Source organism: Pagrus major, chromosome 17 (genome assembly GCF_040436345.1).
Source record: "Pagrus major chromosome 17, Pma_NU_1.0".
Taxonomy (NCBI): domain Eukaryota; kingdom Metazoa; phylum Chordata; class Actinopteri; order Spariformes; family Sparidae; genus Pagrus; species Pagrus major.
In genome coordinates, this window is record NC_133231.1 from 11,291,302 (window position 1) to 11,314,872 (window position 23,571).

Here is a 23,571-nt window from a genome sequence, read left to right on the forward strand (position 1 = left end):
ACCTGCTTATTATGCTGTTGATTCACAAGAGCATGTGTATAGTTCACAATCTTTAAGTTAGTTTAAATTGTTCATAGAGAATGTCTATCCTGACCACAGCTGTCTGTGAAAAGTCATCTGCTGTGGACAGGAATGGCCATTTAACTTAAAGCCAGCATAGCTTCAGTTCACCTGTCTGAGCGGTCACCACTGACAACTTGATAGGGATCATCCCTTCAAGGGTGAGAGAATACAGCTCCCCCGTGCACATGTAGATGAGAAAGTGATATCAGGTTATAGAGAAGATATAGGTAGGTCTGAGTCAGAGAGGCAAGGAGCTGTCATGTCGCAGGTGTTTAGTAAGCAGCTCTGGAAACAGACAGTTTCCAAGGTCATTCAGGTAAGAGAAATCCTACTTTTGTTGTTGTTTTTGTCATTTGAGGGTTCTCTGACATTTTAGTTTATCCATCCGCAGTATGTATTGCCAACTGGCTCTTCATTTACCACATCGTGATTTGAAATTAAAAAACTTTATACAGAACTTCTGTGTTGACTTTGACTGTGTGTGTGGTATTTCTGTTCCCCAGAAGATTTGGATTAAAATGGACTAAATCATTTATTTGAGGTTTGGCAGGGCACTGAAAATATTTTGAATTGCTTTTTTAAATGTTAGATACATTATCAGTTTGCATTCCTGCCAAACTGGCCTGCTGCACACTTTATGTCACAGCTGTTTCTCTTTAATTCCAAAAGCCACTGTTTGTTTCATAGGGATTGTCAGTCTCGCCATAGCTTATCTCAGGATGTGGCTTTGTTTGGTTCTGAAAGCTATTAATGTTGTGGCTGTTGTCTGTCAGTGCTGGATTCTGTGTCTGTGTTATAGCAATAAATAAATGTGGTTCTGTATGTGTGCCTATCTGTCATTGTTGGAGCCTGTTATTGTTGGCCAGTGTATTTTGTGTATTGCAGTCAGCAGTGACTTAGTCTGCTTGTTTGAATAATCTGCTCCATGCTGCATTGTGCGTGTATTGTTTACCTCTGGGCTGAAGGCTGAGTCGGTTGTTCACACGATTTGGAAAAGAGGCAGAGAGAAGGTGTGAGACACCTCGTCGCCCAGCAACTGATTGCTTGGCACGCTTTTTTTATGATAGATCTGTGATGTCATTGTTTGTGTGTGCTTAACATGTGTGTATATCTCCAGAGAACAATGCTGGTGTGATTCATTGTCAGAGTTCTGTAGTGGTTTATTTAAACTGATTTGAAATATGTAAATGAACGTCTCTGTTTTTTTTATCTCTCAAATGTTATTGTATGTTTGGAGGCATCATTTTTATGTTTCATGACTGGAATTGGAATTCACTGTCTCAGCATTGCAGAGTTTCTCAATTTGGAGTCAAATATGAAGATTTCTAATCTTAAAAGATCACCAGTCTAGAAATTGTCATATCGGTCATACATGTGTGACCCTTGTGTAAATATGTTCCACATGGGTGTTTACAATAGGTCCATGTCTGTTCTCACATTCCATATAAGCTTTACAGGAGTGAAATATAACAGAGCACTGAAACTGATATACAAGTCAAAAATATTGTTGTGTGCAGCAACCGTCCTGTTATCTGTCAAAGTAACCTGTGACTTGCAGCCACTGTACCTGAGAGTAGTGTGCTCGTGCTCGTCAAATATTTTAAATTAAATATTACCATGACTCGTGAGAAAGTTAATGATTCTGGAGATATTTAAGAGGTTCCATACAGCCTTGAAGTGGTTTGAGCTCTTAAGAAAATTTTGTTTGTCTTGTTTCACTTGACAAACTTCAGTTTCGATGTGGTTTGTTCTCTTTCAAAGCTGCTAACGGGCTAATGTGTTGCTGCTCTCACTAACCTTGTTGACATACGCAGCTTGAGAGGTTGTTAGCATGCTCCACCTCACTCTGCTTTGCATGACCAACCCCCCAGGCTCTAACTAACAAAATCAATACCTTGACTCTTAACCACCCCGACTCTTAGAATTGTCCATTCTCCTGTTATATCCTCCTCCCTCCTGTGTCTTTCTCTCCTTCTTTCTCAGGTCCTGTTAAAATGTACTTTTATGTTATTTCCTATATTTCCTCCTCCTTCAATTTGTAACCCCTCTGCCTTCCTGTCATCAATTTTCCCTCACTGTGCACATCTATCCTATACTTTAATTTAATTTAACTCCTTTGTCGTTTTTGGGATTCAGTCAGTTTCATCTTTTTCCTCAACCCTCTACATCTACTCACTACATGTGTTTACTTTTGCCCATGTATACAGCTCTTTCTTTCTCCAGTGCTTCACGTCTATCTTATCATCCATAAAATCTTTTGGATTTGGCATCTTTCCTCTTTATGTTCCTTTTCAAGGCTTTATTCAGGGTTCTATCTGATCCGTCCCTCAAAACCTGTCATACTGTTCTCTCCTATCTGATTCTCCATATAATCCATGGGGACTCACCCAGGGTACATGCATGTACAATATGTCCCATGCTCCATGTAGACTATAGATTTAATCAGCCTGTTTCATTTGGCAAGAAAAATAGATGTTTGAGGGTTACACAACAGTGAAATCTCTGTTCCATGAAGTACAGAAAACCACATAGATGTGTACACAAGAGAAAAGGGAGAACATGATTAGAGAGACACTTGATCACTTAATATGTCATCCTCAATGTTAAAGTTTAATCCAGTTGTTAACGATTGTCTAAACAGTTTGATATATAAAAGAGCTGGCACTCAAATGTTTTATTTTTGGCATGGCCAGTCACAGCAGGACATTTCCTGCTTTGTTGTAGAAGAGGGGCTTTTAAAAGATGGTCTCACCACAATGACGTCAATGCAAAAAAGTATTTTAAGCCAGAAATAGCTATTCCTGTCGTGCCCTGTTTAAATTCCAGACAGACAAAGGGAAAGGTAAATGAAAGAATTTGAATGCACCCTGCAGCTGGCGCACCAAGCAACACCAGGTCTCATGTTATTTATTGGCTAACCTTGTTCCTGTGTTACTGAGCAGCGTAACCTGGCAACCCACTGTGGTTGATGTTCCTGTCCCATCATCCAAAATACAAGCCACTGCCTGTTGTACACTGGCTGTGTTGTTGACGAAATCTTTTCTAAGAACCTGAATTTTTCAGACTTTGGATGGTAATGGAGATGTACAATTTTAAATCTTGAAGGAATACTGAGTTCTGTTTTGGATTTTTTTCTTTCATCTTTTCTATCTTGTATGGAGCTACAGTGTAAAAGAAGAAGACTACCATGTTTTGACAGGATACAGAGGGTTATTCATTTTTCACTTATTTTACTGCTAATTCATTGAAACCTTTGGTTCTTTGAGTGGACTAAATGATGTCTGAGAAAAAGTGGAGGACCACAGGGGATATTAAATCATCTGTCATTAACAACAGCCTCATCAGTACACACTCACAAGTATGTGAAATATGGTTGAATGACTTTGTGCTCTGTTCGGTCATGTGATGGCTTTACTCGGTATGTGCTCCTTTCGTGCAAAAATGAAAATGCAGTATTTTTTTGTCTACTGTGAGTCAACAAGAAACTCAGCTGAAATCAGCTTTGTTTATGTCAATTAAGAATTTTAGATTAAATCTTATTCAGCACTTGTTTAATAGTAAATTCATATATATGACAAGTAATAGAATCTGAATATTAATTAAAATTGTCTGTACATTTTGTTTAGCAAAAGTTGAAAGAGGAACGTGAAGCTAAGCGGGCCCAGCTAGATGGAAGACATGACTACATCCTCAGCATTGTGGCTTCATGCCTGGGACTGGAGAAAGCGGATGTGGAAGATGCGATACTGGAGGGGAATCAGGTACCTTGTATTCATACATTTTCACACAGAAGTGCTTGCTTTCTTTGTAAAAAAAAACCCCACAGCAGCCTGACTTACTTTAGCAAAAGGTGTGGCAGCATTTGAATTACATTATGAACTTGTGTTTTTGCTGACACAAAATTACTGCCACATCTATGTTCTTTTAGTTATTTCAGTTTTCCTGGGAGAAGAAGTGGTTTGGTGTAATTTATTTGGGTCAAGGGACGTGATTTAAGTGCAGAGTTTGGTCATTATCATTTGGGAGACATTGTGTAGTCTGATTGTGCTGAAAGTTTTCCTGTCATCCTTCTCAGATTGATCGCATGGAGCAATTCTTTGTGGCTGAGGGTCTTCCACACCTCATGTTCTACCATCAGGACACTCAGCCAAGTGAAACAGGTAACGTGAAAACGTACACTCGCTGTGTCAAAAATGTATGTTATGCGTGGACTTAATCTAATTGTTGTCAACACATCGAATGTATGTTTTGCTCAGACTTCACTTTATTGATCCTGTTGGGATGACTCCCTCAGGGAAATTGAATTTCCAGCAGCATACAGTTCACAATAAACTCTTAGCTAAAAATAGAAAATAAAGATAGGAATAGAACAAAATACAATAGAATACAATAAAAATAAAATAAAATAAAATAGGATAAATAAAATAAAATAAATAGAAATGTAAAAATGTAATAAAAATCTTCAGTCACGCTTCAATTAGCATTCATGGCAGCAATTGATAAGGTCCAAAATTAATTGGAATTAGATTCAAATGCAAATAAAGCTAGTTGTGATGATGATGATGATGAGTGTTGTTTCTCTGTCCAATTCTCTGTTTCAGCAGCAGCCGCAGCCTCTGCACCCTCCCAGCTTATTGCCCAGCAGCCTGGTCGCAGCAAGAAGTCTAAAGTGTTTGTGACAGACGGGAAGGATGTGGCACTGACCGGAGTGTGTGTCTTCTTCACCAGAGCCAACACCTCTAAGACAATCACGTCTGAGAACATTCACAGAGTAAGTCACTTTTAAAAGTGTCGTTTTGGAAAAGTAAGCATGAATTCATGACTTTCAGGGTGAGTGAAGGTAGGTCAATCATATGAAATAAAAACTGTTTACCTAATTTCACCATCATTACACCGTTTGATAAGGGATGCTCTTAACCAGCCATGCTGCTGAGAGGCCAAATGTGGGAATAATATCAGCCATATGCATTTCAAAACATAAAGAACTTGAAAGAAAGATTGTTTAACTGTATGGCTTTCCGTCATGTAGTTCACTTACATGACAAATTAAAACAGGCTGATTTTGGAATGTCAAAAGGATGCTTTATTCCTTTTCCTTTGTGATAAATTGTTTCCTGTAACTAAGACAGCTTCTTTCTATCCAGAGCTTTTGAGACAAAAGAAGGTTCGACAAATGCACTCTGATACCAGTAGCAGTTCTGGCTATTGATTTTTGCTGATCACCTGCTGTCAACAGGAAAGCTAATCACCACCTCTGATAAAAGGGCATGTTTGCCAACAAGCCATTCACAGCAAGAGGAGGAAGGAGGACAACTTTAGTGTGTGTGTGTGTGTGTGTGTGTGTGTGTGTGTGTGTGTTACTCGACTATGTGAGTGTGCCTGCAGTGCCAGAGAGCAGTGTATAAGTACCACTGCAATTTAAAAAAAAATAAAAAATTCTTTAATGGAAAATAGTAATCATAACATTAAAAATAAATATATAAATAAATAAATGCTAAATAAGCAGTATCCAAAAGACTCTTTGACAAATTTAATGAAAATCTTGCAAGGTATTGTTTTATGTTTTTTGTCCTGTTGAAGATAGTCTACATTAGCTGTGGTACAATTTAAGCATTAAAAATTGGGAAGCAATTACACTAAAAATGTCAAAAATATGAGACATTGATAAAACCTTTCCCCCCATCTGGTCTGGGCTCCACTCAAGGTCATTTTTCTTCAGTATATAATATATGTTTGGTGGCATGGGCTTGACCTCATACTTTTCCAAGGTTCTACAAATTAGACATGACTGCACCAACACTGACACATGCAGTTTTGAGTGAAGTCTCCTTTCAGGAACCTCCTACCCAGGAGTGACAGCAGTCAGCCTTATCTGGAAATACAGTAATCCTAATATCCCCAAAAGGGAGCTACGGAGATATTACAACCATAATCCTGGTTTGCTGATAGTATGAGTGGGAAGTCACACCAGTCCACACTCCTTGAGTTAAGCGAGGAATAGGTAGACTAAGTCGAATGACTCGGAGTCCTTTATTTAGGGGGAAGATGACCCTCCACTGGACAACAGCATCACAACTGCCAGCCAATTGTGGCAGGCGTAATGAAATGAGGCCTACACAGTGGGCATACCGGTCTTAATCATAGGTTTTTAGATTCTAAATGTGTGTGTGTATGTGTCATGTGTGCACTGTTCTCTCCCTCTAGGACGTGAATTTCAATATGTTGGACACATCAGAGGGGGGTTTGTTAAAAAGTGTGGAGCAGTTGCTCTCTGAGATCTTCATCCCCACGCTAAGGAAGATGAACCATGGCTGGGGTGAGGCGGCCAGTCCCCAGGCCCAGGCTGTCAAACAGGATTTCATATCATCATTAGAAAGCTTTGTGTCTGTTTTGGCTGGAGCACAGGAGAGTCTGCAAGAAAAGGTAAGAAACAGACACAACCCTAACCCTAACCATATCAAGGTTAATTTTGACTGTTAAGGAGCGAGTTTAATTTTCAGCAGCTGTAAAATAGCAAATGAAGAAACGGCTGTGACTTAACCAAAGAGGTTTTAAACCAAAAGCTAATTTAAATATTTGTGTACTAACAAAATGTCACACCATCGCCAGTACTTGGGAACATATATTTTTTTTGTTTATAAAAAGAAAAATACATAACTATTAATAGAAACAAAGGCTGTTTAAATATCTGTGAACCTTTTTATCATTACAGTTGTGTGTTTCATTAAAGCAGTAAGACACTTAAAGATTTTTAGAGCACCAAACTAAGGAAGTTTTGCAGCTCTTGTGACCTGTTTTTACCACAGGCCATTCTTTGTGAGCACACACAGGAACATCCACAAATAAAAATAAATTATACACACTGCAGCAAAAACAAACCATGGCTTGCCTCCAGGTTACCTTGAAAGAGTGTGACGCATTTGACCTGCGGGTGCTGAAAGGCCCATCCGACTACATGGCAGCAGCAAACAGCACAGAGACCACAGAAAAGATTGAAGCCTGCATGAAAGTCTGGATCAAACAGATTGAACAGGTGAGACCCGTCAGGTAACAGAAGTTATCTTCAAACCTATCACAGTTATTATTTTACATCAAACCTTTTGTAATGCACTAGTCTCTGTTGTACAGAATGGCTTGTTATTTTGAAACAGAATTTATTCTGAGATCCAGGTTTGCTTGAAATGCCTTTGAATATGCCAGGTGAAGATGAACAGACAAATATTTGACAGGATATGTGCTTAATATTTCGTGGAGCTTTGCAATAAATGCTGCAACTTCATTAGGAAAAAGACTCCCGCACACTGTCCACTTCACTTGCAATTAAGTTTAAAAAACAACGTTTCGGTCCTTAGACCTTCATCAGGTTATCTTACGAAACAAAGAGGGAGGCTGTCTTCAGTAGGGTTGTGAAATCGCGTGGCCCAATCAGGCCAATCAGACGTCCCTAAATATGCAATCAAACACACCTGGACTAACAAATCCACACCACTGAATGACAAAAGTTTTGAAATTCAGGTAAAGCAGAAAGAGTAAACAGAGATAGATTAACAGATAGAAAGTACTTCTGTTCACCAGGTTCTAGCTGAGAGTGAGCAGTTGAGAAAGGAGGCTGATGACCTTGGCCCTCGGGCTGAGCTGGACCACTGGAAGAAACGAATGTCCCGCTTCAACTACCTTCTGGACCAGCTTAAGAGCCCGGATGTCAAAGCTGTACTGGGTGTACTCCTGATGGCCAAATCTAAACTTATAAAGGTCAGATATGGCTTTCTTTGCTGCTTCATGGGACACTATTTTGATTTGGCCAATCTTCTCTCTCCATCATATCATGTTTTTATGCTTCGTTTTCTTCAAGATGATATTTTCACAAAAGTCAGTCATGTAAATTTAAAAGCCTGTAATGTTAGTGTGACTCAGTCTTACAGTGAATGATAAAATGGTTTGTTGTGTCTAGTCATGGCGGGAACTGGACACCAGGATTACTGATGCAGCCAACGAGGCCAAAGACAATGTCAAGTACCTGTACAGTCTGGAGAAGTTTTGTGACCCTCTTTACAACAGTGACCCTGTAAGAAAAATGCTTTCATCTCTTTAAAGATAAAGTGGTCTGCCGCATTAAAAGCAAACCAAATGTACTGTTACTGTATCCATGGTGAACTGTCCTCAGGTTATGAAAATGGCACGTTACACAAACACTGTTTAATGTCCTACATGTGCAAGTGGATGTAAGTTGTCCAAACACAAGCTATAATTTCTGTTTCACCCCAGGTATCGATGGTGGATGCCATCCCTGGTCTGATTAATGCCATCAGGATGATTCACAGTATTTCCCGCTACTACAACACATCAGAAAAGATTACATCGCTTTTTGTTAAGGTACGGTTGGCTACTATTCTGCACGACAAAACAATAAAACAAAGGATTAAAATGTAATCAAAAATGGGATTCAGCAAAGCTGTTTGCCAGCAGTCTGGATATTGTCCTCATTTGTACCATGCAATCTGTAATTTTCATGTTTTTATGGATGAATATAATTAACCACTGAAACATTTATGTCGACCAAGGGCATTGTTATATTAACCCAGTGTGAAGAACAAAAATTTTGCACAAAAGAATTTGTAAAATTTTCCATTTCTAACATCTCAGTGAACAAATTACTGGCTGGATTTATGACAGAGTAGATGTGAACAGCATGCAAATAATCGGGATATTTCATGGACCATATTACAGCACTTAAATAGCCCGTTTGACTTTTTAACATCCTTGCTCATAATATTTAATTACTTTAACTACATGTATGATCTCAAGTTGTTTAGGTCTGCAAAAAATTAAATTGCATATCTTCATTCCACCCTACCCTTCAATATCTCCAGGTGACAAACCAGATGATCACAGCCTGCAAGGCCTACATCACTAATAATGGGTCTAATTCAATATGGGACCAGCCTCAGCAAGTTGTAGCTGACAAAATCAAAGCTGCCATCCACCTTAACCAGGTACTAGATCCTGCTTATTATTACCTCTCTCAGTTTTTTCTGTTTTTACGTTCTTATCAATTGTGGGTTTTTGTGCAACATACTGTAGCTGTATTATTATTTTTTAAATGTAAAGTTTACCATTTGTTTATATTGTTTGGGGAAAAATGCCTTCTACACAAGACCTTTGTTAAAATATGTCATTATTTTTTTTAGCTGAAAGTCAGACATTTGAGTTACATGCCCTTGCCATGATAGAAGAAATATTATGAAGCAAAAGTTATTTTTCAACCAATAATTGTTACCACCGTCGTATGATGGATGGATGACAATAAAAGTCACCTGTTCTTCCTGTGTCAAACTGCGTTCTCCAGGAGTACCAGCGGTATTTCCACAAAACGAAGGAGAAGCTGGAACAGACCCCCTCAGAGAGACAGTTTGACTTCAGCGAGATGTACATTTTTGGAAAGTTTGACACATTCCAGCGACGGCTCAACAAGATCCTGGAAATGTTCTGCACTATCTCCACCTACTCTGCCCTGCAGGACTCTAAGATAGAGGGGTTGGAGACCATGGCCACCAGGTTTCAAGTGGGTATATTGTTAGATTAGATTGCTGTCAGAACATTTATGATAACACAGAGACACATTCGATTAACTGATTAAATGCCACTGCTAGCCAGCTGAGCTGTGTTTCTTCTGCCATTTATCGACGTTATAATATTTCAGTGGATGGCAAATGTAAGGCTGCTTTAGCAATGAAGAGGACAAGGTTTACATCTCTAATCATAAAACCACAAAATACATTGAGTGTGCAGAATGTTGATAGACTGCAGATTTACACTGAGAATGACTTTCACTGAATACGGTGTTATATTGATGTTGAATGACATCAGTTACATTTCTAAAATGTGTATAATTCAATGATGGGGAGATATAGATAAGTAGGAAGAAATATGTCAAAGGAGCATTTGATATATTTAAACCTGGACCTTATATTTATAGTTTTGGTTTCAATGCCTCATACTTACCAAAGGTTTTGCAGTTTGTCCAGTAGATCAGCTCAGATGGCAGCCACAACAAGGCTGCAATTGCTGCAACATAATCCTTTGGGGCAACTCTTAACTATCAACATTACATATACTAAAAGAACTCCTTGTTTTTTTTGGCTGACTGAGGTTGTTATTCTAAGAGTGTGACAACAGTATAGAAACTATTCCTACAGTGACAGACCTTTATGTTTAATAGTAGGCTAGATCTAAAAGTAAGTTAGATTTGTTAACGAAGAGTTTTGGGTTGTACTTATTAGTGTCCCACAGTGCGAGATTACTGTATTTTTTAGTTTATTTAGTTGTCTGAAAAAGTGTACAAATATTTGTGCACACAAAATCAAATTGTTCTGCATTGGGTCAAATAATACTTGTTTTTCTTGACTTGCGTGACAATGTCTGATTGGTGCTGAGATGTTTTCTCTTGAGAGGATACTGATTTGAAGTATCTATTTGTTTCTGCTTCCTTGGATGTACAGACTACAGAAATGCAGGGAAAATGGGAGGTAATGTCTCACTACAGACCTCAACTTGTAGTGCTGCATGGTCCATTTTCATAGTTGACAGCATGCAGTATTGCATATCATCGAGTAACTATATGACAATACTAACTGCATGCAACATGAACAGAGAACCAACTGCAAAATGTGTTATTGTTAGATTCTCAATGTATTTGTGTTGTTTAGTTATTTTCTCCAGTGATTTACTGACAAACATTTTGCATGTAGTCCAATGTACCTGCTGTAATTCCATTAGTCATTTCATGGCCCAGTAACCAGACGAAGCTAGTTTAAATTGATTTCAGACCTCTCCTTTTGTAGCAGCTGACAGTTAACTCTTCAATATATACATAGTTTATGGTAAGCTTTACGATTTGGTATTACATTTCCGCATTTATTATGCACCGTTTGTCTTTTGCTATTGTAAAACAAGGATTAACTCCCAGACTAAGATGATATGTTCTCCGACATCAGTTTGAAGCCCCGACATGTACAAACATTAAAAAATAGAAAATAAATTCAAGACAGAATAGCAGCATTTTCCAGCTCAGGTTTGACTGCAGCAGAACAATGAGGCTGATTTTTTGTTTGTGTGTGTGTGCTATAGGCTATTGTGTTGAACATGAAGAAAAAACATTACAGTTTCCTTGACCAGAGAAGAACTGACTTTGATGTCGACTATGAAGAATTCTGCAAAAGCACCTCTGAGCTTCATGTAAGTTAAATATTATGGACACAAATGCTTAGAAAAGGTTTAATCAGGCAATAAGTGAAAACACCTGTTCCACTCCACTCTGTCTTTTTGTTGTTGTTTTTTTTTTCTTTTTGGTAAATATGTTTTCATTGGTCTTCCAGAACCAGCTGAAGGGTTTCATGGATAGCACCTTTGAAAACATTCAGAATACAGAGAGAGCTCTAAATGTGCTGAAGAAATTTGAAAGGTAAACCATTCCTTCATTCTTGATTTCAATTTGTCTAACCAAGTATTTCTCAGTCTGATCCTAAGCACAAAACAATGCTTATTCTCTAACACAGCAGCAGCAGCAGCAGCAGCAGTAGTTAATTTCATTCACATGGCCGCTGAGCTGCCATGTGAATGAAATTAAGACAGCAGGACTGTGAATAGACCTTTGTCACTGTGGACTTTTCATCTCATTAAACACAGGTGTAACTAATAACATAATTGCTGCATTCAAATAGGTTTGCTAGTTCCAGGGTCCTTTTTGTGCATTTAGGCTCACTGTCATGATTCACTGGCAAATCTAAATCAGATGGTCCCACTGTTGATGTTATCAGTGTCTTTCCTGCTATGACAAGTCAATATGTCATGCTGTGAGACAGTTCTTTCCAAGTAAATGCAGTAGACCTTGACCTGGAATACCACTATTACTATTATTGTTTATTCAATTCACATCTTATTTTAATTTTGTTATTTTTTTCTTCATTTTTTTAACATTGTCTTTTTTCTGTTTTGAATGCAACTATTGTATTTTCGGGCTCTCTTAAAACAGACTGAGCATCCCAGACCTTGGCATTGAAGAAAAGTATCAGCGCATTCTACAGAACTACGGCCGGGACATTGAAACGGTCTCTCGTATATACATGAAGCAGAAACTGGACCCTCCAATTGGCCGAGACTTGCCCCCAGTGGCAGGCCGTATCATGTGGTCTCGGCAACTGTCCAGCAGGATTCAGGGTCCAATGGATCTCTTTCAACAGGTAATATTGAAATTCTGCCTGTCTACATAATGATTTAGTTGGGCCTAGGCGTTGTTTTTTTGACTTTTTCTTTTAGTAGGATTGTCAATACAGTTTTCCTGTTAAGTTATATAGTACCATCCTGTCCCTCTGTAGCATTCAGGAGTTCTTTCCACACCAGAGTCCAAGAGGATCATCAGGAACTATAACAGGGTAGCAAGGGTCCTGCTGGAGTTTGAGATGCTCTACCATCACAGCTGGATGAAAAAGGTATTTTGATTAGAATAATACAGCATAGTATGTAACAAAATTACATTTTCTGGCACTGGGGCATGCAAATAAATTATTGATATTGACGGTCTCATCATACAAGGCATGCACAAGTGTATATATATGTCTGTTTTCTGTCTTCTCATTCACGCCCACTGCCTTTGGTCTCTCACTAATTTTCCTTCCTTTTTCCTCTTTTTCTCTACTTTATTTTCCCTCTTTCCCTCACCTCTCCTTGCTGAAATTCATCTCTAAACTACCTAACCCACCTTGATCCCTCCTCCCCAGATGGAGGAGGCCCGGGTGGGCCTGCAAGCCTCTCTGCTGGTCAGGTCTCCAGAGACGGGGGAGCTGTTTGTGAACTTTGACCCAGAGATTCTGACCCAGATCAGGGAGGCAAACTGCATGACAAAGATGAAATTGGAGATCCCACCCTTTGCTGCTCTGTTGCAGCAGAGACAGGACACCCTCAAAAAGAACTACAACAAACTACAGGTACACACAGTTTTACACATCATGAATTACATAGAACTTATGTTCTGTACTTATGAGAAACAATATAGGGAGGCATGTCATTTGCATAAAAGAAAAAGTGTGGTTAATATCAAGAAACACTGGTGAACAGCAACAAAGTACAACAGGAGTTACTGTAAAACATACTGTGCTCAACCACGAGTGAATACGGTGACTGCATTGATATATCTTTACCCTCCCAGTTAATATTGAGTGAGAACACCAGAGTGCGGGCTAAGATCCAGAGTGCTTTTGAACAGCTGGCCATGCCGCATGTAGCTAAGGTAAGATGTTCTTATGTTTTATTTCAAGATGCATTTAAATGACATCCTGCATGTTATTTGCTTATCGTTTATTGGATAGTGGTATTCATAAGTTCATACTTAATATAATTCTAACATCATTCAAAGTAACTGTCCAAGATATATAGTAGATATACACTGCAATTTATAAGATATTAAATTATTTCAAAATGTATTGGTTCATTTATATACTGTACTATTGCTCCTTTTTTTTATCAAAAAAAGTTCAATAATTCTATGAATGTGTTTAATACAGAGCATTTTAGGACTAAAATATTAAAAGCTAAGCTATTTTTTGCAGCTATTTATAGTGATATAGAGATGTAATATTCTTCAAAAGATGTGCTAATCAATTATTGTAATTAAGTTCGGAGCAAGGCCCTTATCAAGAAGTGTCAACCCCTCCCCTCCCAGGAGTTAGGTACAGCCCCAAAATGCTGTTTTGTAAATGTAAAGATAATTAAGCACCTCTTGCATTAACAGGTGTGCACCTCGTATAATAAAGCATTGCGGTCATTGAATTTCCTCATTCATAAAACTTTCAGTGGTTGTAGGTAGGCTAATGGCAAAATAGAAACGTTTTCAGCCAGCCTAACGCTACTGAATAAGAACTCATTTATACCAACGGTCATAACTGGACTGTGCATAAGATGAAGGAAAAGGAAATGCGAAGGACAGCCAGACCTTGCAATTTAAGTAACTTGACGTAACAGGTGCTTACTTTCCAGTAGACTGTCATCACATGCAGTATTATTAACTAAGGTCACTTGTAGGCTAGTATTCCTTTGAATAAGACACCATTCAAAACAAGGTTAGCAGCTAGCACGTGAATTAGCATGCATTAGCTAATTATCAAAAAAATCACTTAGAAAATGAATCACGTACTACAGATAATGGTACTTTGATGGTAATTTACCAATGAAAAACACTTCTTAAGCTGAAACTTTACCCAGTACAGTAAATTTACTCGACTGTACTTCTATTTAAGTTGAGTAATTCCATTTTCTGCTACTTTTTACTTCTGACATAACTTCACTTCACAGGAAAATATTATATTTACCACAACATTAATTTGATGCCTATCTTTAATCTAGTTTGCATATTAATATAAGAAAAAAAAATGCAAAATATAACCGATTAAGATAAGAATTTGTTGATTCCTGACAGGATATTCACAAGCTACCCAGCAGAATAAAAAAATCAAATCATCCCTACCTTTACCAGCTGCTACTCATTCTGCATAATGAGTGCTTTTACTTTTGGTCATTTAAGTGTGTTTTTGATGCTGATACTACATCAGCATTTCACATGTGTAAGACTGTACTATGTAATATAAACTACAAAAAGTGTATCATCATACTTCACTGACTTGGCAGGTGGATGAAGCTATACAACCGGGGTTGACCTCCATCAACTGGACATCTCTGAATATTGACAAGTACCTGGGCCGCATCGACAAGGCTTTGGGTAAGCAAGAAATCCAGCAAGCTCAGTGTCCCACATTCTGACACAGAAGACATCCTGTGACTCAGCACTGGCTGCATCTGATAAAATTTACATTAATGGATTCATTGTGTATCTTCTGTGTGTGTGTGTGTGTGTGTGTGTGTGTGTGTGTGTGTGTGTGTGTGTGTGTGTGTGTGTGTGTGTGTGTGTGTGTGTTATAAGTAACTCACATGCAGTACTGTATGTATGCTGTTTCCACTTTTTCTAATTTCTTAAAAAAGAATAAATAAATTTGCTGCCTCATCCACCTCTTTTTCCACTCCTCCAATGCTTTTACCATCTTTTTTATTCCTTCCACTTCTGTTTTCTGTTCTGTGTCCTTTTCTTTCTCTTATCTCTCCAGTTGACCTGGAGCTGTTGATGGACAGGGTGAATGACTTGGTGGAGTTTCGGATAGATGCTGTGCTACAGGAGATGAGCGGATCCACACTGTGTGTTTTGCCAGAGGATGAACCCATCACCTGTGAGGAGTTTGTTCAGACCACCAGGGTAAAAAGACTATGGTTATGATGCTGTTTCAAATAAAATATAGTTGTAGTTTGTAGATCCTACGTGAATGAGTAACTCACCGCAGACAAAGCTTTTACACATTGACTTGTGGGGGGATGTCCAGTACTGTGTAGAAATCACAGTAATTGAAGCCAACATACTTCAGTTACTGTCCTTGTGCCCAGGTAACTGCATTAATGTTCTGTATGTAGGGTTGAATTAAAGTGTCTTGAAAAGAAATGACAAGTTTTCCCAACATTGTATCATTGTATGTCATTTTATCCTGCAAATCCTGCACAAGGAATTGTATTTATTATTTTTATTGCTGTTCCAAATATGTGTATAGGACCTGTGCATAAGACAAGCCCAGAGTCTCCACACTAAGAGCTCACTAGTCGAGGAGGCTGCTAATGAACTGATCAACATGCTGCTTGAGTTTGACCACAATCAGAGAGAGGAGGTGGAGAGGGTCGAGGAAGAAAGCTGCGCTGAGAGCAAGACCGTTGACCACATTGACAGTGAAGGTATGCTAACATTTACCTTTTGAGATCAAATGGAATAGGATATAATAAGGTGCAAGCGAAAATACTTGAAGAGAGACGTTTAATGTAAATCAAAACAGATGCATGAAAGAATATAAAGGGCATAACTGATGAGGCCACAATATTTTTACAACCTTATTAGTTTAATTAATGCTTTTCCTCTTGACATATTATGTGCAAGACAATCCTCAACCATTATACTGACTAACCACTCTTAGTTTCTGTTTGTGTTAGCTATGTTAGAGCTTGGTGTTATTTCACATTGGAAATTCCTTACCAGTCAAGAAGACCATAGCTAAAGGGGTTCATGTTCACTGTGAATGTGTCACCTCTTGCATTTCAGGTGAGGATGAGGGCCGCTCAGAGGGCCGTCTCTTCTCCAGAAACACTTTGCTCCCTCCAGCCAGTGTTGGCCCTTCCTCTCCCTTGGTGAGGAGGAAGAAGAAGAGGGACCTGATGGAAGTGATGGAGGAGGAAGCCCAGGAGCTGCTCTCCTACTTCAACCACTGCAACGTTGATGCTTTGCTCAGATTGACACGCAACACCCTGGAGATGCTACGCAAGCGCATCCACGCCTCCTCACTCATGCATTTCTTGGGTAGGTCTTGTGTAACCATTTTGCTGGTCTTAGTAATTTGGCTTATTAAAACATTTTTTAAAAAGTGTGAAAATATTTCACGTAAAATGTGTCAGCATTTTGGGGTGGCACAAATGCATCAAATAATGGTACGGTATATTTTGCCCCTATTGTATCAGTGCCTTTCTTTGTTCCCCCTGTAGCCGAGAGTGATTCACCCAGTCGTGGCAAAAGTAGTGCTCAGCAAGCAATCTTCAGAGTCAATGTGACCCTGTCCATCCCTAACATCGCCATGGTCCCAGCTCTGGAGGAGATCCAACAGGCTCTTAACAGGGCTGTAGAGTGTGTAGTCAGTGTCAGCAAAGGAGTCAGCCAGTGGAACAAAGAGAGAATCTCCAAGGTGGGGTTGATCTGATGAAGGAGGCAATAATTACTGTAAATAATGAATGATAGGTTATTTTTTCTCGCAAACCCTAAGGTCTTTCTTTATATCCATTTTCTCTCTTGCAGAGAAAAATGAATGAAAGACGGATGGCAGCTCTGAAACAGGACAGTTCTGAGAGTGAATCAGAGGATGGAGCAACAACATACAGGAGCCTGGCTGGTATGTGAGAACATAGGACCTCACCTCACTTAGCTTCAGCAGTTCAAGCAGTTTGCCTATTTGATATATCCAAATTGTTACCAACATGCAGACCAAAATACTGATCATTAGGTAGCGCACCACAGTCACTTGATAATCAGATCTTCTTATTTCACAGCTCAGCAGAGCAAAGCCTCATCTGACTAGGAGCAGATAAAGATGGAAATTACATGAATATGTCAGTGACTTTGAAAGGAGGACATTTAAACAAAAGACATTTCAAAATCTCATTCATATACAGCAGCCCTTTCAGACAGATTGCACCCTGGCTAAAATGGAGGTAATGTTGTGAAACTCTGCCTGATCATGGATGACCACGCTGCAGGGTTAATTGATTTTTCTGAAAGGAACTCAAACTTTATGGGAAAAGTTGGATACTAACTTGTTCTATATATGTACATGTTTTGTAATACAATGGCAATGATTTAAGGTAACATGTGATATTTAAAGTATCCACTGACTTAACAGGGTTTAAAAACCAGCAAAAGTCACCAGTGCAACCTCATTAATACTTAATACAAGATTCCAACTCTCTGAACAATACTGTGTTATTACGAAATTATTATAAGTGAAGGATTTCAAGCAAACAGCTAGCTATTTATAGTGTTTACAGTAGGTTCATCCATTCCACCAAAACTCTATATATTCTATCACAAGTCCTTCAAACTGTGTGCTTTTCAGACGGCAGCACTTCAGACATTTCAGCATCTGTGATCCAGGCTATCCCATTCCAAGCCAGAAACTACTACAAGAGTGTGTCTGAGAACAAGGAGATAGTCAAACTGGTGTCCGTTCTCAGCACCTCCATCAGCTCCACCAAAAAGGTGTGTGCCTTTTTCATTTCAACAAGAAAATTTAATTGAAGCATATTGCACTTAAGCCTGTCCAATATGCAGTTTTATTTTTTATATCTTTATATTTATTGTATCCTGTCTACTGACATGTTTGTCCACTGTAAATGGGCAAAGTTAACAGCAGTATTTTTTAGCACCTGCATGTGTATTTTCATCTTCATGTCCTCCTGTAAGAATAAATCACCTCATCAAATCTAATGTTGAATATTTAATTCCCCCCATTTTTTATGTAAATCCTGTTTTATATGATTGAGCAGGAAGTGATGACTGCTCTAGACCGTTTTAGCCGTTACCATCACATCTGGAGAAAGGACCGTGAAGACGCCATGCGGAAGTATGATGAACTAAATTACTAATATTCATAACTGACTCTCACCACAGAGAACTAATGGTTTGTTTGTTTTTTTTTTTTTTACAGATTCATTCAGGGAACTCCCTTGCTTTCAGAGTTTGAGAGCCAGATTCTTTTCTATCGAGATCTGGAGCTTGAAATAAACTCTGAACCAGAGTACATCACTGTTGGAGCCTTGGCTCTATTCACAGGTTAGATGAAGTTTTATTGTTTTTTTTGCTGGATCTGTTACTACCAATGTATAGTACTTATAGCATCATTACTGCCTTGCTTGGATAAAACACAACACTTTGAAAATGTATTTTTCAAGGATAAGGAAAACTTGACACCAACATAGAATAGGAAATTGACCTCCGGCCAATCAATCACCAATCTCAGTGTATTCATATGTATTTCTTTCTACCAGCGGACCTGAAGATGTCCCTCACTGCTGAAACCAAGAACTGGATGGTGGACTACGGACTGTACTGTAATAGGAAATATCGCTCAGAAATGGAGCAGATCTTTGCTTTTGTTGATGAAGCAGGAAAGAAACTGAATCGGCAGATCAAAGACTTGGATGACATTCGCATTGCTATGGCAGCACTCAAGGAGATCAGAGAGCACCAGATATCTATTGATTTTCAAGTTGGTCCCATAGAGGTAAAGCACAGGATTAGGTCTTTCACACAGCATAGACACAGTGGCAATGGGGCTAGATTAATTAAGTAGTATGTAATAAAGCTTTTCAGCTTATTAATTTCATTTGAGTTATTCTTAGTGCTGTATCGTAGGCAACTGGACGTGTTTCAGTTTGTTGAAGACTTCACCTCTCATCCAAGAGGCTTCTTCAGTTCTAACTAACTGGAGGGAAGTTGCAGGCTTTTAAACTCTGTGTGGGAGTGTCCTTACAGAGTCATTAAGGACACGTATGAGCTCTGAGTTTCAGAGTCGTTAGGGCCACTTATGGGTAGTTGACCCAATCGGCCTTCATGTGGGTTGCCAGGACTAGGTGAGCCCAGGTGTGAAACTGGAATGACCGTCTTTGAATAGAGGAGGTGGCCTACGACATTACTTCTCACCCACCTACAATGCACCTGGACAGACACAGACACAGAGTTTAAAAGCCTGCAACTCCCCTCCAGTTAGTTAGAACTGAAGAAGCCTCTTGGATGAGAGGTGAAACATCTTCACATCATCAAGAAACTGAAACACGTCCAGTTGCCTACGATATAGCACTTATAATTACCATGACCTGGATGACTGAGAACCTTCATCAACATTTGAGATATATCTATAAAGCATTTAGGTTAAGTTCTTTATCAGAAGCTCTAAAGCATAAGAAAAGCAAGAATGTATGTAAATGTTTTACAAATGTTTGACAAACTGCTGAAATGATGATGTACAGTATGTATGATTTGCCAATATTTGGTGAAAGACTAAGCATCTTTTTCTTCCTAACAGGAGTCCTATGCCATGCTTCATAAATATGAGCTGTCAGTGGCAAAAGAGGAGGCAGATAAGGTGGACACGGTGCGGTACACCTGGGAGAAGCTGCTGTCGCGGAGCACAGAAGTACAGAACGAGCTGGTGTCCCTGCAGCCCAACTTCAGAGGAGAGCTTGTCAGCAATGTGGAGACCTTCCTGGAAGACTGTCAACACTTTTACCAGGATTATGACAAGGTAAAGGAAACAGGCAGAAAATGCAACAGGATAGTACACGTCTGTACAAACACTCAAAGGCTCAATCAGCCCACGCAACCACCGACAGTCATAAACTTCTTCCCAACCTAATTATTTTTATCACAGCACATAATTAGCATTGCTTGTTAATTATTCCTTTCTCCTCGCACCTTATTCTTGCATCCCCTTTTTACTGGAAAGGACTTGAGTATATGGAAAATATGCAAGTGAGAGAAACATGGCTGCTTCTAAGGGAAGTGGGAGTTACCTATGGACTTACTCTTTTCCTCTCTGCTTCAGGATGGCCCCATGGTGGTGGGGCTAGCTCCTCAGGATGCCAGTGATAGACTCATCATGTTCCAGGTTTGTTACTGATGAACTGAGCTAGAAATATTAAGTTATCATTTAGTCTGTCAGTCAGTTAGCATGTTTATAATTTGGGTCTGGAAATTGATCTGGAGCTAGTTTTGAGGATGTTATTTTTTGCCATTTTATGTTATTTTTTCCTAAACTGATGTAAAATGATTTTTTGACATTCGTCTCCTTTTTTAGAATCGATTTGACAACCTGTTCAGGAAGTATATCACTTACACTGGTGGAGAAGAGCTGTTTGGACTTCCTGTTACCCAGCATCCCCAGCTGTTAGAGATCAGGAAGCAGCTGACTCTGCTACAGAAGTTGTATGGCCTTTACAACAATGTCATCGAAACAGTCAACGGTTACTATGATATCCTCTGGGCTGACATCCACATCGAGAAGATCAATAATGAGCTACTGGACTTTCAGACAAGGTTTATTTACTATGATGTTAATCTTATCATATTTAAAGGTTTTCTGTTGAGTTTTAGACCTTAAGTAGTGGCATGAGGCATTTTCTTTGTCTCATTTACAGGTGCTTCTCAAAAAATTAGAATTTCATTCCGTAATTTAATTCAAAAAGCGATATACATTATATGCATGCACATGGGTGATGAAACAAAGTCTTACCAATGGTGTCACACTTTTCTACTGATCAGCATGTGGTGGTAACACCAGATATGTAGCAATACACCAGCAAAGACAGGGAAGAAGGAGTAAACAATGCTGGATTTAATATACAGTACTTAAAAAAATCAGCTTTGCAAATGTTTTATGAGGGGAGATATGCACTCAACATGTTTGTTCAACCTCAAGGAAACACACAATGTGTTTTGGTGAGTAACACTGAATGTAAACATAATGTTTGGTTGTTTACAAGACAACTCCACAGGGCACCTTTTTAACTAAATTTCTCTGATCGGTATTGAATTGTTTTAACCGAGCTGTGCTGACCGCAGCTACACTGAAAGTGAAAGTGACACTTCCAGGAAATATCAGGTACCCTCTACTGAACTGAAACAAAAAAAAACCGCAGCCACTAAGGTGATTTACTTATTATACGGAGAGGTTGGCTTTTGCACATAGTAATCAGACCATCAAGAAGTGAGTGTCCATTGAATTTGAAGACGATCAAATAAAGACAAATAATATCAGAACAAAGGAAAATGAAATGATTGTCATTAGTCTGTCTTTCCCCTCAGCATCACCCCTTTCCCGGCCTTATATGAAGTCCTTCCCTTGGAATCATCCTATATATTTTTTTTTCATTAAGCCCTGTATGAATGCTCTGAAAGATTTCAATTTTACCATTTTCATCCACTTTTATCTTTGCACCCTGTCCTCTACAAGGGTTTATACATTGTGCATTTGTCAAAGGAAATTGAAAGGGAAAGAGGCTTGGATTATACAAGCTAAAAGCATCCCATCTAGAGGAAGAATTAGTTTTTAATATGTCTTCACTTTTATGTTCTCCTGACAGTTTGACTATAACTTCTGTTCCCTGAATGATGAGAATACCAAAATACAACAGCGATAGTATCTGATAGGATGCCCCAGCTGTGCAGCTGGCACCAAGTGTTCATTGGTGCTCATTGAACACAAAGCTTGGGGACAAAACAAACTCAAATTAGTGTCCCGCAGGTAGCCACACTCACCAAAGGAAGTTTTTTTTATCTAACTTCGAGGTGGCAGTGGCCTAATGAAGAAACAGCGTTAACTAGCTGTAGCTAAGTAGCCTTCATGAGGTGAAGAGCCTCAGAACTGAGGGATGGCCGTGGGCACAGATGTGTATGTGCAGGAGAGGCCTCACATAGGTCACCAATAGAGCGGCTTTAGCCTCCCACGGGTGGGGTAGCCTATACTATATGTGTTGTACAAGAGGAACATGTGCTGATGTAAAACTTGAAGAAGACAGGATAACTCTTGCAGAAATGCTGTCCATCAATTTTAAATGTTTTGCTTTGGGCTGGGTACCATGTACAATTGTGCTAAAGTGCTGGTGCATATATACCTTTTGGACTTAATTTTGTGAAGAACTAACCTCTGGTTTGCTATGAGTTTGGTTACTATTGTATTATTTAACTACCAGGTGTCGCAAGCTGCCGCGGGCTCTGAAGGAGTGGCAGGCTTTTCTGGACCTAAAGAAAACAATTGATGAATTCAGTGAGTGCTGCCCCCTGCTGGAACTCATGACCAACAAGGCCATGATGACTCGCCACTGGAAGAGAATCACTGAGGTCAGTGAAACAAAGCCAGCAACATACCGCTACAGTTGCCAGTATTTTTCACTTAAGAGACAACACCTGCTGTTAATGTAATAATAATAATAGCGGTTGTCTTGATATTTGGTATGAATAGCACTCCACACTTGATTTCCAAACTTTGATGAACATGTCTATGTGGTTTTTGTGGCAAGGTGACTGGGCACACCTTTGAGGTGGAAACTGATACATTCAAGCTACGCAACATTATGGAGGCTCCTCTGCTCAAGTATAAGGAGGAGATCGAGGTAAGAAAGGCGAAGACAAATATGAAAAGTGTCTTAATGGATGACAAACAAAATGATACCTTGACATGTTTTCACTGGTCAAATGCATTGATGATATTGAAATTATGTAGCCCAATGAATATCATAGCAACACAAATTGTGATGGAGAACAAAGACTTGAAAGCAAGGGTGATGCAAACTGGACCATCTGACAAAAACTGAGTGGAACTGTGCCAATATATACTGTACTGTATAATGTACTAATATCCTGGTGAGGATAATGAAAATGTTTATTTAGATTTCTTTTGCCATTACTATTGGTATTGCTAATGTTTGACCTTTTATGTGTTTCTTATGCAGGATATCTGTATCAGTGCGGTGAAAGAGCGGGACATTGAACAGAAATTGAAGCAGGTGATCGCTGAGTGGGACAACAAGACTTTTACATTTGCAAACTTTAAGACCCGTGGAGAACTGCTACTGAGAGGAGACAGCACGTCAGAGGTCATTGCTAGCATGGAGGACAGTCTGATGATGTTGGGGTCTCTTATGAGCAACAGGTATGTCAGTGTTGATACTAATAATCATTATAGGACATTTATTAGGATAATTATGTGGGTCAAAATTAATTAAATTTAATCAGAACAAAACATTTTCTGTGGGGGGATTTATTTGACTGCCTTGTAGACTTTGCAACAACTAAACAAGCTGTCACTGTGTGGGTTAGTGGTAAGC

At 39.1% G+C, this 23,571-nt stretch overlaps 1 protein-coding gene across 5 annotated transcripts in view; it reads left to right on the plus strand.

The window, feature by feature from the left end:
* dnah5 (dynein, axonemal, heavy chain 5) overlaps positions 1-23,571 on the plus strand; it is a 98,980-nt gene that overhangs the window by 6,292 nt on the left and 69,117 nt on the right. The window contains exons 2-34 of one of the 5 annotated variants that reach the window (XM_073485783.1): positions 3,690-3,824; positions 4,139-4,223; positions 4,665-4,834; positions 6,268-6,486; positions 6,959-7,096; positions 7,639-7,815; positions 8,015-8,128; positions 8,329-8,436; positions 8,934-9,056; positions 9,410-9,625; positions 10,563-10,589; positions 11,191-11,298; positions 11,439-11,524; positions 12,095-12,302; positions 12,438-12,551; positions 12,840-13,046; positions 13,268-13,348; positions 14,743-14,833; positions 15,216-15,361; positions 15,708-15,885; positions 16,247-16,501; positions 16,684-16,880; positions 16,991-17,084; positions 17,805-17,947; positions 18,235-18,311; positions 18,396-18,520; positions 18,736-18,971; positions 19,773-19,991; positions 20,292-20,354; positions 20,544-20,782; positions 22,438-22,585; positions 22,765-22,857; positions 23,197-23,396. In XM_073485783.1, coding sequence (XP_073341884.1) covers positions 3,690-3,824; positions 4,139-4,223; positions 4,665-4,834; positions 6,268-6,486; positions 6,959-7,096; positions 7,639-7,815; positions 8,015-8,128; positions 8,329-8,436; positions 8,934-9,056; positions 9,410-9,625; positions 10,563-10,589; positions 11,191-11,298; positions 11,439-11,524; positions 12,095-12,302; positions 12,438-12,551; positions 12,840-13,046; positions 13,268-13,348; positions 14,743-14,833; positions 15,216-15,361; positions 15,708-15,885; positions 16,247-16,501; positions 16,684-16,880; positions 16,991-17,084; positions 17,805-17,947; positions 18,235-18,311; positions 18,396-18,520; positions 18,736-18,971; positions 19,773-19,991; positions 20,292-20,354; positions 20,544-20,782; positions 22,438-22,585; positions 22,765-22,857; positions 23,197-23,396 — 4,820 coding nt within the window. Of the gene's footprint in view, positions 1-322; positions 380-3,689; positions 3,825-4,138; positions 4,259-4,664; positions 4,835-6,267; positions 6,487-6,958; positions 7,097-7,638; positions 7,816-8,014; positions 8,129-8,328; positions 8,437-8,933; positions 9,057-9,409; positions 9,626-10,562; positions 10,590-11,190; positions 11,299-11,438; positions 11,525-12,094; positions 12,303-12,437; positions 12,552-12,839; positions 13,047-13,267; positions 13,349-14,742; positions 14,834-15,215; positions 15,362-15,707; positions 15,886-16,246; positions 16,506-16,683; positions 16,881-16,990; positions 17,085-17,804; positions 17,948-18,234; positions 18,312-18,395; positions 18,521-18,735; positions 18,972-19,772; positions 19,992-20,291; positions 20,355-20,543; positions 20,783-22,437; positions 22,586-22,764; positions 22,858-23,196; positions 23,397-23,571 lie in introns of those variants that run through there. The other 4 variants (XM_073485784.1, XM_073485785.1, XM_073485787.1 and 1 more) reach the window with 4 other exon arrangements.